Below are 17,353 nucleotides of genomic sequence, written 5' to 3'. Positions count from 1 at the left end.
AGTTTTGGAGTTCAGATTCATTGTTGTTTACACACTAACAAACATTTTGATATTCATTCCATAGAGTCCATGTCCAGTCTACGTGGGAATAGATGGAAGTAACTCGATTTAGGGCCTTAAGTTAAGTGTGCCAGCGCTAGTATAACCAGATCAGTGTTAGCAATACAAGATTATGAGGCCAGGATCATGTTTTAGTTTTCATTTAGTCCCCCCCCAATACAATCCATTTACATCCAAAACATCTGATTCCACCATCAGGAGATGGTCTTATTTGATTCTCTTCTGATGTCTTTATTATCGTATTATATAGTTAATTCATAGGCCAAACTAAAGAGAATAGGCTGTCCTCATTCAAGTTTATCTATTTGTATACTTTGCTCTGAAATAGTATACATTTTCTAAGCATATACGTTTATCACATGTCCCTTCTAGTTTTGCATTATGCTGTATGAATCATAATTAACATCAGGAATAACGGTTCACTTTCACCTGTTCTTTGCAGTGGTTCTCAAAGTAGGGTCCAAGGACCCTCTGGGGGTCCTTGAGGGGGTTCCAGATAGACCTTTACAGGTCCGTAACTCTGAGAGTGGACAAATGGTGTTTTGCCAATGACCGTTACCATACCTTCTTCTGATTGGTTGAAATGAAAGAACAGGAACTGGCTGTTTTTCTACCCCTTTTTTTTTCGCCGACAAAGTACAGTTTTTGTCTGCGACGGAGGTGTGCCGCCTGAAGCCGACTTGAGCCAAGCGAGTCGCCGTGCCGAACGTTGCGAAGTCTGCTTCAGCCGACTCAACGCCGTTCGAGTTATGTCCCGATAGGAACGGAATCATAAATCATGTTTTAGGGGTGAGCGTTCAGCAAACAACTGCCAATCAAAGTGACCACTAGCCAATCACAGCGCGTATTTTCCGGGACTTGTCAAAACACTGTCGTAGATTTGTATACACGCCTCTCAAGAGTTATGGGGGTCTGTCTGTACACTCTCAAGAGTTATGGGGGTCCTTGAAATTAAACCGTTTTGAGAACCACTGGGTTTAAAGGGATCCCTTAACGCTGGACAGAGTTCTTACAGCTCTATCTTACACGCTGGGAAGGACTCGTCCTGCATCACCACAGTGCTGCTGCTGGCCAGCACCATGATGTTCAGCTCCTGCTGCTTGTCGTGGGTCTCCTGGTACCACTCTCTCATCACGTCAGAGTCATGGGTTGGAATGAGGGTCACCTGTGTACGAGGGAGAGGGGGTGGAAAACACACAGGTGTAAGTGAAACGTTTGTTCAAGATCAGTGGTGTAAAGTAACTAAGTACATTTACTCAAGTACTGTAGCCTACTTACAGGTAAGTACAATTTGGAGGTAGTTTTACTTTACTGGAGTATTTCCAATCGTCTATACTTTTACTTCTACATCTCAAAGGCAAATATTGTACTTTTACTCCGTTACAATTATTTGAAAACTTTAGTTACTAGTTACTTTGCAGATATACATTATTACATTATAAAACATACATTAACCACTTTAGTCCTATTTTATACCTCGGCTATTTGAAAATGGACGATCTACAAGCTCACGACGCGGCGCATCGCGACGCGTTGTGAGCTTGTAGATCTGCTATTTTCAAACATTTCAGTACTTTTACTTTTGGGACTTTAAGTACATTTTGATACCAATACTTTTGTGCTTTATTTAAGTACATTTTGAACACCAGACTTTTGCTTGTAACAGAGTACCTCTACATTTCAGTATTGATACTTTTACTTAAGTAAAACATTTGAGTACTTTCTCCACCACTGCTGACAAAGATATTTGTTCTGCAATGTCGTTCCTACGACACGCCTCGCTACTCGGCTTTTGCGGTCCGGTCCCCTGGGCTTTGGAACGCCCTCCCTGAGGATCTGAGGCGAGCACAATCTGTGCTTCCTGTGTGTTAAGTGTTTCTCTTAGGTCTATCTGCCTTTAATTGGCACCTCTACTGCTGTATACAGTTCATGCTGTTGACAATGTGTTGTTTATTGCTTGGTTGTCTGCTGTTTTGAACATGTCTGTAACATTGTTTAGAAAAGCGCCATACAAATAAATCCATTATCATTATAAATGATGCTGTGCTTTCACATGCATGTGCTACTGTACATTCTTGCTAACGTACACATTTTTTTGAATCAAAATAAAATTGTTCCTCGTTATCCACCTACACTGAACATTCTGTGCATCTCAAAATGAATGCCAAAACTTAACTAATTCCGAGCGCTGCTTTTATTTTTACATTGTGCTCCATTCCTGGCAATTAACACATCAACATCTGTCAATAATCGGACGATCATGTACATTTTAAATTGTGGGAAGCCAAATTCATGAACACGATTAAAATTCAATTGATTGTGCAGGCCTATAATTATTCATAAAGAATAGGTTGTGGCTCCTGAACCGGCATCGGCACACACGCTCTGAATCCATGTTTGAGGTCACACAGTGTCATTGGCTAATCGGCCTCCCAGATCTTTACTCTGACCTTTTAACCGCACCAACCCATACCTAAACATACCATCTCTAACCCAATGCCGAAAACACAACAATTTAACTTTATACCTAAACTTAATATCTCTAACCTAATGCCTAAACATAACCTTTTCTAACCTTAAGTCATACCTAAACGGAACTATCTCTAACCTAATGCCTAAACACAATCATTATTTAACCTCATACCAAAACTCAACCGTCTCTAACCTTACTGCATAAACAAGACCTTTATTGGCCTATACTGCGGGTGCTTGGTGGCTCAGCCAGAAAGTGCACAGACCATTATGCTCCTTGTGAGCATTATGACCCGGGCACAAACATTATTAACTTTCTAGCTAACCATCTCCAACCCAATGCCTAAATACAGTACAGCCAGTTGTTCGTATTGTTGTTGTTATTATTGTTGCTATGCATCTCTCTCTCTCTCTCTCTCTCTCTCTCTCTCTCTGATGACTGCCCACGGCAGAGCCAGGTTCTGCTCAACATTTATTCCTGTTAACGAGAAGGTTTTCCTTGCTGCTGTCGCTAAGTGCTTACTCATGGGCGAATTGTTGGGTCCCTGTAAGAGTGCTAATGGTCTTGGCCTGTTCTGTATGCGTCTTGAGGCAACTTGCTTTGATATCATTTGGCACTACATCATTTAAAAATGACTTGACTTATACTTAAAACATAACCAACTCTAACATAATTCCCAGACAATACCTAAACCTAATTTACTGTTACTGTACATCACAAGACCTCAAAAACAGCTCTGCTTGGCACTGGCTGTTTTGTGCAGTGAATCGTGGATATGGTTCTGCCAGTTCAGAAGCCACTACATAAAGTTTTATCACAGCGTGACATATTAGATCACATCGCATCATATTGGCAAACATTTATTTAGGATAAAGGAATAATATTTCATGTAACCGAAACACCACAGGCGATGGCAAGATGTTTTATCACACCATCACGTCATGGAAGTGATAATATGGATTGTCCCGACGTCAAAGAAAAACCCATAAACAGTGAAACTGAAAACTCAGCCAACAATAGTCTGCCTAAATTATTCAGATGAAACTCTATCATCATGATGAAACTCTATAACGCCAAAACAAATCTGCCCGTTATGCTTTGTGAATAAACCATAGACTATTTTGTGTAATTTTACATTCAAAATAACAACAAAAATGGAAGCAGACAAAATGTGTTTCTTGCCAAAGAAACAAAAAGAAACATGGCGCTGATTATTATAACTGGCTTACAGTGGTGTAAAGTAACTAAGTATATGTACTCAAGTACTGTAGTTAAGTACAATTTTGAGGTATTTCTACTTTACTGGAGTATTTCCAATTTTCGGTCCTTTTACTTCTACTCCACTACATCACAGAGCCAAATATTGTACTTTTGCTCCACTACAATTATTTGAAAACTAGCTACCAGTTATTTTGTAGATTTCGATTATTATTACAAAACCACTTCAGCCCTATATACATTTCGGACATTTGAAAATAGCCGATCTACAAGCTCACAATGCGTCGCTATATGACGCATTGTGAGCTTGTAGATCTGCTATTTTCAAAAGATTTTCATGCATTTTATACATTTAAAATCTTTGTGAAATGGGACATTCTGCATAATGAGTACTTTCTACTTTTGGTACTTTAAGTACATTTTGCTCAAGCACATTTTGAATTCCAGACTTACTTGTAACAGAGTATTTCTACATTGCAGTATTGATATTTTTACTGAAGTAAAAAAATCGAGTACTTTATCCACCACTGCTGGCTTATCGGAACCACCTCACCTGTGTGTTGTTTCCCCACTGGGCCTTTCCTTCCAGCAGAGCATCCAGGACAGCCTTGCTGGGCTCCTGGGCGGTCTGGTCGTTGCCACTGACCACGTAGTAGGAGGACCGCACCCGTTTGAAGAACTCTGCGTCCACATTTTTGGCGCTGCAGTGATTGGGGATGTAAACCAGGTCCATGTACATAGGAGGGCAGTTGGGCACGGACGCACCGCCGGATGCCTTTCCACTGCCTGAACCTAAGGCACAAAGAAATACAAAAATAATAACATAATGGAATTGTTTATTTAACCCATTTAGACCTGAGGCAGATTCTGTCTTCTGAACAGCTTCCTGAAAATACTTATGTTGATGTTGCTGCTTAAACCTTTTCATGTCAAGGACCCCCAAATTATAATGTATTTGACCCCCATCTGAAAATATTTTGTTCCAGGGACCCCCAGAAGCGAAGATTACAGTAAAACATGTCTGCTTTAAAAAATGAAAATATCCAAAAATGTGCACAAATGTTCATGACTTTTCAAAAATACCAGATCTACAAGCTCATAGCGCGGCACAAAGTGACGCGCTATGAGCTTGTATATCTGCTATTTTTTAATAGCCAAAGTATAAAATAACAGTTAAAGTGGTTAAAATCTAAAAATCCCACAGATGCTTTCCCGGTTTTTAATGGGTTAATGCACTGGTTCTCAACGTCGGGTCGGGGACCAACAGGGGTCCAAATGGATCCCTTAGGGGTCTGTGACTGAGAGTGTACAAATGGAAGCAAATGGTCCATTTGGTTCCATTTGTACACTCTCAGAGTTATTAACACTGAGGATTGTACAGTATAGATTGGGGTTACAGTATAGTTTAGGTCAGTGATTCTCACCCTTTATACTGTAATTGCAATGACCCTCAGTTTAATATGAAACGGACCACCATTTGATAACATTTTCATCTCCGGGACCCGAATCTACGCGGTGAAATCCTCAGTGTTAATTTAACTCTGAGAGTGTACAAATGGAACCAGATGGACCCATATGGGTCCATCTGGTTCCATTTGTACACTCTCAGAGTTACAGTACCCTACATTGAGAAGCAGCGATTTTAATGTATTTTATAGCAGTGGTTCTCAAACCTTTTCACGTCAAGGACCCCCAAAATGATATATATTTGGCCTCGGACCCCCATCTCAAAATATGTTGTTCCAGGGACCCCCCCAGAAGCCATGGTTGGAGTTACAAATGTTTGCTTTAAAAATATATATATTCAAATATTTGCAAACATTTTCATGTTTTTTCAAAACTAGCAGATCTACAAGCTCGGTGCAGCGCTACGTGCTTGTAGATCTGCTAGTTTTGAATAGCCAAAGTATTAAATATGGTTAAAGTGGTTCAAATGATTGTGAAGCTATATTAACACATTTTGCTGGAGACCCCCTGGTATCCCCCCCCCACACACTTTGAGAACCAATGTTTAACAGAAATCTATACATAATCATGAAACTTCATTGGACGCAAAGCTCACCCGAAGTGGCACTCTTCACACCCCTGGAGGCGGAGGTATTGGTTGCGTTCTTTGCGTCTTTCCCTTCTCCCACGCTCTTCTTCGGGGAGGAGGCGGTCTTCGAATCCTTGACTTTGGACAGTCCCCCCTTTCTGGCCGGCGAGGAGGCCTTCTTGGTGAGCTTCTTCTTCTTGGTGAGCTTCTCCGCTGCGTCGGCTTTGGCGTCCTGGTTCTTCTCCTCGGCCTTCAGGGCCTCCGGGTCCACCATGCAGGCGTCGGGCTGGGCCGCAGGCGGGGCGGGGTCCCTTGCCGCCATGGGAGGAGGATCCGGATGCCTGTAGGTCAGGGTTCTGTCCGTGGGAAGGGTCTCGGAGTCGTCCTCGGAGTCGATGTTGGCGTCGGCGGTGATGGAGGGGCACTCCTCCGTCCCCGGGGGAACGTCGGAGTCCGTCTGGGTGGGCGCCGACTCGCTGATGGAGGTGGGCGGGGTCTCGTCGCACTGCTTGGCGGGCAGCTTGCCCCCGGGAGGCGGGGGTCCTCCCGCGGACTTGGTCAGAAGCTTCTCTTCGTCCAAAGGATTCTCCGCGTTCATGAAGTACTCGAGCGGGCTGGGGTTGATGAAAGACGGGGACAGCTCTGTCTTAGGGTGACGGTACTCACACGAGGAGACCAGACAGAGGTCCACGTCTGTCCTAGACTGGGGAGAGGGGCTTTTCTTGGATGAGTCAGGGTGCCTGGAGTCTGGTAGATTGGAGGAGAGAGGCAGATATGATGGGGATGGAATATTACGGCCGGTAGGGGATTTGGCCTGAATAGGAGAACCCTCACATTTAAAAGGATTAGTCTCCCGAGCTGGGGAAAGTGCCTCTCCGTTAGATGGGGAAGGTGAATGGGAGAAACCTTTTGGAGGTGAGGGTGACTTATCGTATTTTTGCTGTGGGTCAGATTTATTTGCATTATCCTCCACAGACAGCAGTGTTGGGCTGGCCTCAGTTTTATCTTGGGGACCTCCTAACACTGGTGATGCGTCACCGGAACGTGAAGGGGATGACATCTTTGGAGGTGAGGGTGACTGATCATATTTCTGCTGTGTGTCAAATTTCTTTGAATAATCCTCCACAGACAACAAGGTTGGGCTTCCATCAGTTTTAGTTTGGGGACCTCCTACCACCGGTGATGAGTCAGTGGAGACAGGGGAGTGGGTCATGGAGGCCATTTTTGGTGTGACTGGAGACTTCTCTGCCAGCTGCGCTACGCCTGGTGACATCGCTGCCATGTGGCAGGGCGTGGTAACAGAGGGAGTGGACTGGGATCCATCGGAAGGGGAAGCAGAGGCTGCACGGCCTGAGTCGCTCTCTTTAAATAGAATTGAACTATGCAGGGCAGCTGGTGTTTTAATTTCGCTTCCTTCTGAGGGGCTGTAGTCCACTTCAGTGGGGCCGTTCTCAGTAGCACGTATGCTGGTTCCCAGAGACGGGTGCTCTGGCGACTGCTTACTGAAGTCAAGAGCTAAGGAATGGTCAGGGGACTCCTGTCCAAACTCTAGGGACATGGTTGATTGCTCTGGGGATTTTGTGTCCTGGCTCTCTGGCCTGTTTTTTGTCTTTGGTGAGATATCTGGGGAGATGGACATGGGCCTGGGGCTGTCCTCTTTGGATGGGGACCCCTCGACCTCATGGAAGGTGGTCGGGGTCTGAGCCACAGAGACAGAAAAGGAGTCATCCACCTCTGTTGAGTGAGGAGAGCCCACCTCGGCATGTAGGGAACGGGAGTCTGTTGCGGGCTCTGGGAAGGAGTTGGTAGCTAGAGAGACAGTGGATGCTGCTGAGGCTAGATGTGAGAATGTGTCCTCTGCTACTGCCTCCTCCAATGGGGTGCCTGACTTGTCGGATGTGGTGCCCTCTGATATTGACATTTTACTTTCTTCTTTGAAACCGGCAAAAGGATTTGTGTCTGGTTCATGCTTTGTTACTGATGCACAGGACAAAACCAAATTACCGTTTTCTCCATTCGTCTTGTGATCGAAAACAAAAGGTGACCCTTCTTTCTTTGTTGGGGATTCTGCACAAGGTGCAGTGGGGCTTTTGGGAGGGGACCCCATCTTCGCCCTAGGGAAGGAAGGCCCATCTACCGGGCTCACTCTGCTCGAATGGTCCTCTTTATCACTTGTGACCTCTACAATTGTGGGACCTTCATTTCCCTCTGTCACAGATGGCATAGCCCCAGCTTTCTCTTCCACTGGGGATTGATAGTAGGGCGTGTGACCAGAGGATCGGGGCGAGTTTCCCCCGTCTAATGCCCTGTCAATTGGGCTGTGGGGGGAATCGGCTGATACCATGGCTGCTCCTGCCAGTGTTGTGCACAGTTCTATTGGTGCAGCAAAAAGTGACGGAGCCTCAAAAGTCCTCTTGTGATCTCCTGAGGGAGAACGAACAAGGGGTGTCGTGGTGGAAAAGGAGCTGAGTCTGGTTGTGTCATGGACATTTGTTTTAGATGTCTCCTGATCGAACTCCAGGTCCCCCACTGTCTCGCCTGGCCCTGGGGGAAACGCCTTGCAGAATTTATCCTCCTCTAGTGACGAAGGGGGAGATATTGTGGAAGCAGAGTGCTGGTAGTCTCCGCCCTCTGTGAGAGCACTTTTTGAGTGGTCTGACTCAGGACCATCCTGGAGTGGAGAGAGACGCTTCCGCATGTCAAACTCCCTGACAAGGTCCTGGGAGGGAGAGTCAGTGTCATCATTGGTGGTTTCATCACTAATGTCCTTGGGAGTCAACATCTCATCTATCGGTGTAGGCACACTGGAGATCTCCATAGTGGAATGGGTGTGTCCAGAGGTAGCGGTGAACTCTTCAGGTGGCTCGTCTCGATTCTCATCATCCGAGGCAGTTTCACCCTCAAAGCCAACTGGGAACATTTCATCATGAATAGATGCAGCTGGAGAAACAGGTGAGGACACTTTCAATGCGGTCGATACCATCAGAGCATTTCTCTCTATCTCCCTTTCATCAATGGTCTTATCAGCTGTGTGTTCATTAGCCTTGTCATCAATGTCTGCACCTGCTTCTTCATCATGTTCAGATTTGACCTCAATGCCCCTTTGTACCTCCTCTTTATCTTCAATGTTGGCAGGTTTATGTTTGTCTAACTCTATTTTCTGCATCTCATAAACCTCTTCTGACTCGCCCTTTGCCTTCTGTGGCTCATAAACCTCTTCCGTCTCTCCCTTTTCTTCATAATCGCCTCCCTCTAATGTCTCCTCCAGTCCAGTGCCCTCATCCTCAAACTTTTCACTTCCACTTCCGCTCAGTTTTGCCTTCTCTGGTTCATCTGGAGTCTCCTCGCCTTCTCCTTCAGCCTCTGTGGTTGTTATTCCCTCGTCCACAGACTCTCCCGCCTCAGGTGACTCTTTGGTCTGCATTATTTCTTCACAGATCATCTCGGTTTCTTGCTGCGGGGTTTGTTGCACTGTGGCCTCATCCTCCACCAACTCCTCAGCCCTGAGCTCCTCAAAGTCCTTGGTGAGATCTTCTGGTGAGGACATGAGAGATCTCTCTGCTTCTAGAGCCACAGCAACAGCACCTGCAACAGCACCTGCGACAGCACTTGCGCCGGCTGCCAATTTAACTTCATTCACCTTTGTGTCCTTCTTTGTTGCTTTTGGCTTCCCCTTTTCTCTTAATTTCAAAGGACTTCCTGTATCTTTTTTTGAGGCATCATCCTTTTTCAAAGGCTTTGGTTTTGGTGCCATTTTCCTCTCCTCTCCAACAGTCTTTTTTATGTTAGAGGTCTTTTTCACTTCTTTCTTCTCTTCCTTCTTTTCCTTCATCGGAGATTCTTTCTTGATATCCCTTTTGATGTCCTTTTTAATGTCTTCTTTCTTCACTCTCTCATCCTTTTTGCTTTCCTTTTTGGGTGTAAGCTTTTCATCTTTCTTTGTTACTTCATTTTTCTTTTCCACAGATTTTTTGGGTTCCTTCTTAGTAACATTGTCCTTTTGAATCTTGGGTTTGATGTCAGACTTCTTTTTCTCTGGAGTCTCATTTTGTGAAGCTTGCTCCACTTTCGTCTTGGTTTCCTTTTCTGATGCCTTTGCCTTTTTAATTGGGGCCTTTTCTTTTTTCTCTACCTTTTGAGTTTTTTCTTGGGATAATTCTGCATCCGTCTTTTCCGGGACTTCCTCCTTTGATTCCTTTCTGAAGCTTTTGCTCGGTGATGCCTTGGGGGTAGACTTGAGGCTCTCCTTGCTGTCTGTTCTCTGTCTCAGTTTAACCTGCTTAAGGCCCGCAGGGGCCGGGGCCATATTGGGAGACATGGACTTCTGGGTGACGACTGCCTGCTTCAAGAAGTCCAGGTGCTTTAGCTTTTCCAAACCTTCGAGGACGTGATGTTGCGTGGCATTTCCAGGAAAGAGAACACGCACTACCTTCTCCGAGGGGTTCGCAGGGTGCCACACAATGAGAGAGGAGATGGACGCCAAGAACGAGACGGGGAACTCGGATTCTTTTCCATTTGGCAGCAGAATGGAGGCTTTGTCCTCGTCACTGCCCGTCCACTGTTTCATAAAGTGCTGCAGCTCCTTGCTGTTCTTTGATGGATTAAGCACGTACATCTCTAGTTTTCCTACACCCATTTTCTGGAAAAGTATGATAGGCTCTATTGTGTTTCCAACGGGTCTTTGCAAAGACTCTATCCTTAGATTTAGCTTGGTGAGGAACTGCTGCGTGAACGCCGCCTCCTCAACATTCCTCCGCACCCTGTAGTTAGGGTCAGGGCTACTCAGGCTTTCAGGGAGGTTCACGAACACAACTCCGATGTCTGGCGAAATCTGGTTCTTCACCCAGTCCCCGTTGACTCCGTTGGAGCCCTGCGACTGCTCCTCCTCCATCTCTGCGATCTTCCTCAGCAACATGCTGTTGATGCCCGGCAGGTTGTCGTCGCCGATGTGGGTCAAGAGGATGGAATCCACCCGGTCCAGGTGTCTCACCAGCTTCCAGAAGCACGACTTCCTGTCCGAGCCGCCGTTAATCAGCATGTTGAACCCGTTCACCGCAAAGAGAGCGGAGTCACCGCGGCCACCGGGGAAAATATAGCAGCATGGCTTTGACAGCTTCAGAAAACCGCCGGAGGTGGGTGGTTCCAGCATGTCAAATGGGGATGGGATCTCCACCGATTCTGATAGGTACTCCGTAAACTCGGAGAGGCCCTCCATTTCTGGGAGTATGAGAGTGGAGTTAAGTTTCATGTTGATGAAATCCTGCAGGTTGTGTTTGTCCAAGTTAGAGTTTTTCCAGTCGCCTTGTTCAGGGCAGGAGAGGGTAAGATTAGCCTTGTTCGCTGGATGAATGGTGCTGAGCAATTCACCAATCTAGGAATGGGAAAAAATGCAATATCAAGTTTATGTTTAATGGAAAAATACAGCAACCAGTAACAACATGTAATAAATACAACGTCTAATGCTGGGTAACAATTGTGAGAATGTGTTGAACATTGAAGCCTGATTTATACATCGTCGCACGCTAGTGTTGCGCGTTGAAAATAGCAGATCTACAAGCTCACATGTCGCATCGCAATGTGTTGTGCATTTGTAGATCGGCTGTTTTTCAGTGCGTGACACCATCGTACGACGGACTATAAAAATGAAGCACAAGAAATCACGACTCACCTCTTGGTCGGTGAAAATGTCTATGAAGTTGAAGAAAGAAAAGGATCCAGACTGAAGAATGAGCTCCCCGGTGTTTTCAAAGCATTGTCCAGAGAGGACCAGCAGCTTGTGTCTGGCAGTGTCTGAGATCATCAAACGAGCCTTGAAATTAAAAGAGAACGAAAGCCCATTTATTATTAAAGCCTGTTCTCTGGTATGTTAGTTACAGTTAACAACAAGCGGTCAACACAACAGATCAGGACAAAAAGACATTCATTCAGACACAGCAATGGATATCATTTTCTAATGTTAGTTACAACTTCTGTTTATGGAGAATAAATACTATTTGTTTGTCTGGGACCAATCAGTCCTGGGACTAATGTCGCAGAAATGTCTTGTGCACACTGTCAGTAGGCCAAGGAAGTAGATTCATGCATTGCTTTTCCACGTATTGATTCTATGCATTGGAGGTCAATGGCGGTCAGAACAAGCTGAAACCTTGGAGTCATTCATATACGTCATAGATCAGTGGTTCTCAACCAGTGGTCCGGGGACCACTGCAGTGGTCCTTGGGGGGGGAACATAGCGTCACAATCATTTTAACCACTTAGCTTTGGCTATTCAAAAATAGCAGATGTACAAGCTCATAGCGCGGCACCGAGTGCCGCGCTATGAGCTTGTAGATCTGCTATTTTTGAAAAATCTTGAAAATGTGTGCATAGCTTTGAATATCCCTGGCACAAAACATTTTCAGATGGGGGTCCGCGGCCAAATGTATATCAATTTAGGGGTCCCCAGCATGAAAAAGGTTGAAAACCACTGTCATAGGTGACGGACGTCACAGACTGGCCTCACAAAACCCAAGATCAACCAGGAAGTCACACCGTTATCACATTAACCGTCTCATTAAATATGCATTTAAAGTATCCCCACATTCACTTCAGTCAAGTCCATTAGTTAATTAGCCGAGTCACTCTGTCTCCTCTAAACCCTTTTTCTTCTCTCTCTCTCCGTTTCTTTCTCTCTCGCCCTCTATTGCTGATGTTCATTCTCCCAGCGTTTTCTTCCACTTCAATGTCATCTAGTCTGTTCCGGGCTGCTGGCCAGGTCAAACCTGCAGCGCTGTGAGCTGTTATATATGCACAGCTTGACCGCAGATACAGCTGGGTTGGTGTTAAAGCAAAATGGTGACAGGCACGGGTAACAAAGAAAATGAAAACCCCAACCCAATCTCTCGACCAATTTCATCCTGGCATCGCTATTTTGGGCATGTCTTTGTACTGTAGGTGAAAATGTTGTGAAAAAATCTATCAGCTATATCAGTGGTTCTCAACCAGTGGTCCGGGGACCACTACCTTGAGGGGGTTCCAGGGGGTCCCCAGCCAAATTAATAGTTAGGAACCAAATTGACCCTTATGTGTCTGTAACTCTGAGAGCGTACAAATGGTTCCATTTGTACGCTCTCACAGTTAAATGAACACTGATGATGATGATACAGTGTAGATTGGGACCCCAAGAAATCTAAATGGTTCAGTCCCTGACATATCTTTTCCAGTGGGGGTCCGTGGGCTAATATGTGTCAATTTGGGGGTCCTTGACATGAAAAAGGTTGAAAACCACTGAGCTATATGATCAGCAACTTGTCATACAACGAAATATATAGGATTTAAGTGGATAATATATCTGGAGTCTATCAAAGGTTACAAAAACACTGGTTTATGGAAACTTAAGACGGTGTCTAATAATGGCGTGGTTTCCTTGTGGATCTCTGACGTCATGTTGATAAGATTATGAAATCACAGAATCTGTAAATAACTCTAAACACTAGAGTTTCTTGTTCCTTTTATGAACATATATGGACATCCCTGATGTCATTAGTATATGCCCATATATGGGCATGTGACAGGGTTATGTCTGAGTCATAGTGACGGTCTGCCGGCCGGCCTCTTATTTATGTCTGAGTCATAGGTCCTCCTGCCCGCCCCCCCCGTCCTCCCCATTAGCCGATTTTAACACAAATCAAATATTGACATTATGTGGAAAAAAATTTGGGCAGCTGGCAGCAGTGGTGTAAAGTAACTAAGTACATTTACTCAAGTACTGTGCTTTAAATGTTTAGTTTTTTTTTTTTACTTTACTGGAGTACTTCCAATTTTCAGTACTTTTACTTCTACTCCACTACATCTCAGAGGCAAATATTGTGCTTTTACTCCACTACAAATATTTGAAAACTTTATTTACTAGTTGTAGTTACCCTATTTTATACCTAGGCTATTTGAAAATAGCAGATCTACAAGCTCACAACGTGTCGTGAGCTTGTAGATCTGCTATTTTCAAGCATTTTAGTACTTTTACTTTTGGTAGTTTAAGTACATTTAATTACCAATACCTTTGTACTTTTTACTCAATTAAAATTTTAATTCCGGACTTTTACTTGTAACAGAGTATTTCTGCAATGCAGCATTGATACTTTTACTTGAGTAAGAAATGTGAGTACTTTTTCCACCACTGGGCTGGCAGCGTGCACAAGAAACTCTGCAGTCTGTGTTCTTTCAGAGCTTCTAATTTTTCACATCTTCTTGTCTCGTCTGGCAGGCACTCTAAGCAGCAGCTTGTATTACCAAGGCTGCATAGTTCTGCTGATTAAGTTGTTTCAAGCTGTCGTCCTTTTCAAGTAATGAGTCACATGCATGCTTATTTAAGACCCGTGATTGACTGTGTCTCTGGGAGGAGGAGAGATGAGAGCGCGAGCAACGGAACATCACAGTGGAACGACCTCGAAACCCACTGTCAAACTGACAACCAATCTGAGGTTCTTTTAACCCATTAAGACCGAGGAAGAATCTGTGTCATTTTAAGATTTCTTTGGCCATTCAAAAATAGCAGATCTAAAAGGTCGTAGCGCTGCACCGAGTGCCGCGCTATGAGCTTTTTGAAAAATCATGAAAATGTGTGCAAATCTTTGAATATTTATATATTTTTTACTCAAATCTTTGCTTCTGGGGGGTCCCTGGATCAACATATTTTGAGATGGGGGTCCACGGCCAAATACATATCATTTTGGGGGTCTTTGACATGAACATTTTTTGAGGACCACTGATATTACATAACACATAATTGTTTTTAAAAAAACTGTTAGGATTTAGAAGACATTTGTAGAAGCAAAGATTTGAGTTACAAATGTTTGCTCTTAAAAAATATATATACAAAGATTTGCACAAATCTTCAAGATTTTTCAAAAATAGCAGATCTACAAGCTCGTAGCACGGCACTCTGTGCCGCGCTATGAGCTTGTATATCTGCAATTTTTGTAATAGCCAAAGAAATCTAAAAATTACACAGATTATTTCCCGGTCTAAAAGGGTTAAGCAGCAGACAAAAGCATGTCTATTAGAAAAGGTTCCCCTATAGAGGGTCATTAGCCTAGGGAAAGGTAAGGGAGTGTATTGCATTATGTTATTGTCATGTGTTTTGTATTGTAATGTATATTTTTTTACTTATTGACCGTTAAATGTGAGAGGACCTCAAACGGAAATAAGTCTCAGGACTTTCTTGTGTAATCCTTGAACTTGCTGTAACTACGTCTTTTTTGGCTTTTCAAATAAATCAGATAAAAAAATGGAGGAAAGAGATTTCTACTAGAACGATAACTCTGAGACAGCGTTTTTTTTTTACCTCCGTGCTGACGGCGTCTTCTGATGGGTTGATAAGCACCACGGTCTCCAGGACGGTGCTTTTGTGGTGAAGAATCCTCTGGCCTGTAAGGACGACAACAAAAACAACAAAAAAGATTAAGCAAAGACTTCCGTACAACTATATCACAAATGTTCTCTTTGCACTCCATTTTGGCTATAGCAGTGGTTCTCAACTTGAGGGCCGGGACCCCTAGGGGGGACCCCACATGATTTTGGGGGGGGCCCCAGATGACAGTAAAGTGACAATTTAAGGACTTTTAAGACCTTTTTAATACCACAAAAAAGAAAGAAAGAAAAGAAAAAAGACCATTACTGCATCAAAAGTAATCAACAGACTACTATGCTATAAAAACTGGTCAAACATTGGCCAAATTGTCAAATAATATAAGAAAGAGACAAAAAAATCACACCCTGTGTGAAGTGGGCGGTGTCTTGCTATCTAATCACAATACTGAATGGAGTCAACCAATCATGTACAAAAGATAAATACATTTATTGAAACACTCTTTATGATGGACGAAACCATAACTTGAAAAAAACCAATTTTTGGTTTTTTTCAAGTTATGGTTTCTTATATAGGGCCAATCACAGTCCTGAATAGACTGTGATTGGCCAATCACAGCGCAGGATAATTGTACAAATTTCCTGGGCCCAGATCACAGCGCAGGAAAATGTACATTTTTCCAAATCTCACTTATAGGGGCGGTTTCACCGCCCAAAAAATCACACCCAGTGTGAAGTGGGCGGTGTGGTCATCACAGTGGTCATCACAGTGATGGAAGCTCACTTTAAAAAAAAAGTAGTTTTTTTTAAGTGCATAGTCCTATTTATAGGTTATTCATTTCATCATGTGTCTCGCTAGCCAATCACAGTACAGCTAGGGGTGTACTAATGCTAGGGGTGTACTAATTATGAGCCAATCACAGTACAGCGAAGGGTGTACTAATGAGGTGTCCCAACCCCACTTATAGGGGCGGCTACACCGCCCAAAAATTGAAAATAGCCGAACTACAAGCTCACAACGCCTCGCATTGCGAGGCGTTGTGAGCTTGTAGATCTGCTATTTTATCTGTAGTACAGAGTCAAACTAAATGTAATGCCTCAACTCCTACAATTCAAAGTGCTTGTCAGGGTGGGGGGGGTCCCCAGTTCAAACATGATTATTTGTGGGGGTCGTGGCCTGAAAAGGTTGAGAACCAGTGGACTATAGGGTTCATACTCTGATTTTGCACTTGTTAGTCGCTCTGGAAAGGAGCATCTGCTAAATGCCTAAATTGTGCGCGTATGTGAGTGCATAGGCTATGCACTGGATCTAATCTGAGCAGCCGAGGATGATTTTTCTTGTTTCCTGTCAAGTTGATCTGGCTTTTCTGACCACCCGATGACCTTTCCTCTCCATCATGCTGGATCTGCACATCCAATTATCGCCCCACCGTGACCTGACATCCACTGGCCCCCACCAGGGCCTGCATGCTCCGTCATGCTGTGTCACCTATACCCGTCCTGGTAATGGATGAGGCTACATCATTACAGAAAAGGAGAAAAGGTGCGGTTCATGTGATCTTTCTCTACAAGATGCAATTTGGATGGATGCACTTTACAATATATTTAAAGGGATAGTTCACCCCCAAAAGGATTTTTTTTCCGATTAGTCACCCCACGGAGACCTGAATTCATGTCCGGCATGACCGGCAGCGGTTCCGGTAGGAGACACAAAGAGTCTCCTTTGTGTCTCCTACCGGAACCGCTGCCTACCGGCAGAGAGAGAGAGAGAGAGAGAGAGAGAATTTGAAATGTGTCTGAATTGCAGTGATAATAATAATAATAATAAATGCTGTCCTGTTTTCTTTTTACCGGCCAGGATGTCCGCAGGGAATAATATTTTCTGGTCTTTGAAAATGGCCCAAAACCGGTAATTACCGGCCTAACACGGCCATCGAGATACCGTTAGCTTTAATTTCACCGCAACAGAAAATACACACAATGCAGCATGGCCCATAACACTGTGGTATTTTCTGTGAGACTAACAAACAAACAACAAACGACCAGCTCAAACTGTCAGGACTGCAGGATGTAAACATTCATCACAGTGACAGTCCAATTTGTATATTTATTCAACCTTCAACCAGACGACAATAATATAACATGCAATGCTCAGAGAAAGCACAATTACAGAATCATTTGATTTCTCTGGTATTGTAGAGTAAACACCGGAATGAAAGTTA

General features: G+C 44.0%; 1 protein-coding gene across 1 annotated transcript in view; it reads right to left on the bottom strand.

Annotated features, from left to right (window-relative positions):
• Positions 1-416: 416 nt before the first annotated feature.
• The window catches only part of map1b (microtubule-associated protein 1B), a 35,572-nt gene continuing 18,635 nt past the window's right edge, over positions 417-17,353 (bottom strand). The window contains exons 3-8 of the mRNA XM_080420016.1: positions 15,109-15,191; positions 11,455-11,595; positions 6,825-11,157; positions 5,814-6,677; positions 4,305-4,543; positions 417-1,225 (exon numbers count right to left, since the gene is read on the bottom strand). Coding sequence (XP_080276142.1) covers positions 1,070-1,225; positions 4,305-4,543; positions 5,814-6,677; positions 6,825-11,157; positions 11,455-11,595; positions 15,109-15,191 — 5,816 coding nt within the window. The 3' untranslated portion in view covers positions 417-1,069. The remainder of the gene's footprint in view (positions 1,226-4,304; positions 4,544-5,813; positions 6,678-6,824; positions 11,158-11,454; positions 11,596-15,108; positions 15,192-17,353) is intronic.

This window comes from Gymnoscopelus braueri (genome assembly GCF_963280865.1).
Source record: "Gymnoscopelus braueri genome assembly, chromosome: 22".
Lineage (NCBI taxonomy): Eukaryota > Metazoa > Chordata > Actinopteri > Myctophiformes > Myctophidae > Gymnoscopelus > Gymnoscopelus braueri.
The sequence above is the reverse complement of the archived record's forward strand: the minus strand, read 5'-3'. Positions and strand labels throughout refer to the sequence as shown.